The sequence below is a fragment of the Mandrillus leucophaeus genome, unplaced genomic scaffold (genome assembly GCF_000951045.1).
Source record: "Mandrillus leucophaeus isolate KB7577 unplaced genomic scaffold, Mleu.le_1.0 Scaffold46, whole genome shotgun sequence".
Classification (NCBI taxonomy): Eukaryota; Metazoa; Chordata; class Mammalia; order Primates; family Cercopithecidae; genus Mandrillus; species Mandrillus leucophaeus.
Genome location: NW_012104920.1, coordinates 4,074,223 through 4,075,546, shown reverse-complemented (window position 1 = coordinate 4,075,546; position 1,324 = coordinate 4,074,223). Strand labels below are relative to the sequence as shown.

The following is a 1,324-nucleotide window of genomic DNA, read 5'->3' as shown; positions in this document are numbered from 1 at the left end:
ATTATAATTAAGTAGACATTATTGGTAGGCAAACTAGGCAGATCATGCTAGAAAGGAGAAGTAAACCAACTTGGCTACTACTTGCAGCCAAAGGCGTCCTAATGAATATCAGTATCTTAATCAAAGGACATGAAGGGATGATCTACAGGCAGAACTAAGTAAATAGTTTTTCCTAAATCAAGAAAGACACAGGAAAAATCTTAAGGAGCTTATAACTTTTATGGGATCCAGTCCTAAAGTAGATTAGACCGATGTAGAATCCTGTCTGGAGACGTTCTCCCCTTCAGTTCAATGGGAAGGCTCTTTTCTGGCATGAACTCTCCGATGTCTAATGAGTTCTGAGCACCACCCATAAGCTTTCCCACATTCTTTACATATAAAAGGTCTCTCTCCACTGTGAACTCTCCGATGCTGACTGAGATAGGAGCTTTGACTAAAGGCCTTCCCACACTCATTACACTCATAGGGCTTCTCTCCTGAGTGAATCCTCTGATGCTGAACAAGATGAGCACCCCACCTGAAGGCCTTCCCACATTCGTTACATTCGAAGGGTTTCTCTCCTGTATGAATTCTCTGATGCTGACCGAGGTTTGAGCTCTGTTTGAAAGTTTTCCCACAGTCACTACACTTATAGGGTTTCTCTCCAGAATGAACTCTCTGGTGGACAACAAGATGTGAGTTATAAATGAAGGTTTTACCACATTCACTACATTCATGCTCTTTCTTCCCTGTGGGAATTTCCTTATGGGTGACAACCATCTGCCTGAAACTTTTCCCCTGGGCAGGGGGCCCCCTCAGTGTCTCCGCTTTGGGATTTCTCTGCTGCAGTTGTAAGGTACCCTCAGAGGTAGCTTCAAATGTAGAGGTGTCAGTAGCAAGTTTTTCTGAGAACACCTGTGATTCCGCTTCAGTAATGGGTGGTTGTGGCAATGATCTTTTGTCCTTGGGCTCTGGGCCATCTTCTGTAACAACTGACAGAAAATGTAAATACACCTGTTCTGGATGTATGAAGAAATGACACTTAGATTAAAATTTACATTTCTGGAATGAAAAAAAATACTTAAAAACTACTATATATGTGACAAAGACTGGAAGAATATTTACTTGGATATTACCAATGGTTAACTCTTGGTGATGGGACTATGTTACAGAGGAGAGGGTTTCTGCTTTTTAATTTCTCCCATTTATCTGCTTTTTTTCCCCTAATTTCTCCATAATGAAGCACTAAAGAAGTTTTATTGAAAAAATGAAGGCAAGCCGGACGCGGTGGCTCACGCCTGTAATTCCAGCACTCTGGGAGGCTGAGGCAGGCGGATCACGAGGT

General features: G+C 42.2%; 1 protein-coding gene across 2 annotated transcripts in view; it reads right to left on the bottom strand.

Annotated features, from left to right (window-relative positions):
- Window positions 1-198: 198 nt before the first annotated feature.
- ZNF232 (zinc finger protein 232) overlaps window positions 199-1,324 on the bottom strand; it is a 6,649-nt gene continuing 5,523 nt past the window's right edge. Inside the window, exon 4 of one of the 2 annotated variants that reach the window (XM_011994692.1) lies at window positions 199-998. In XM_011994692.1, coding sequence (XP_011850082.1) covers window positions 289-998 — 710 coding nt within the window. In that variant the 3' untranslated portion in view covers window positions 199-288. The remainder of the gene's footprint in view (window positions 999-1,324) is intronic. The other variant, XM_011994693.1, reaches the window with a different exon arrangement.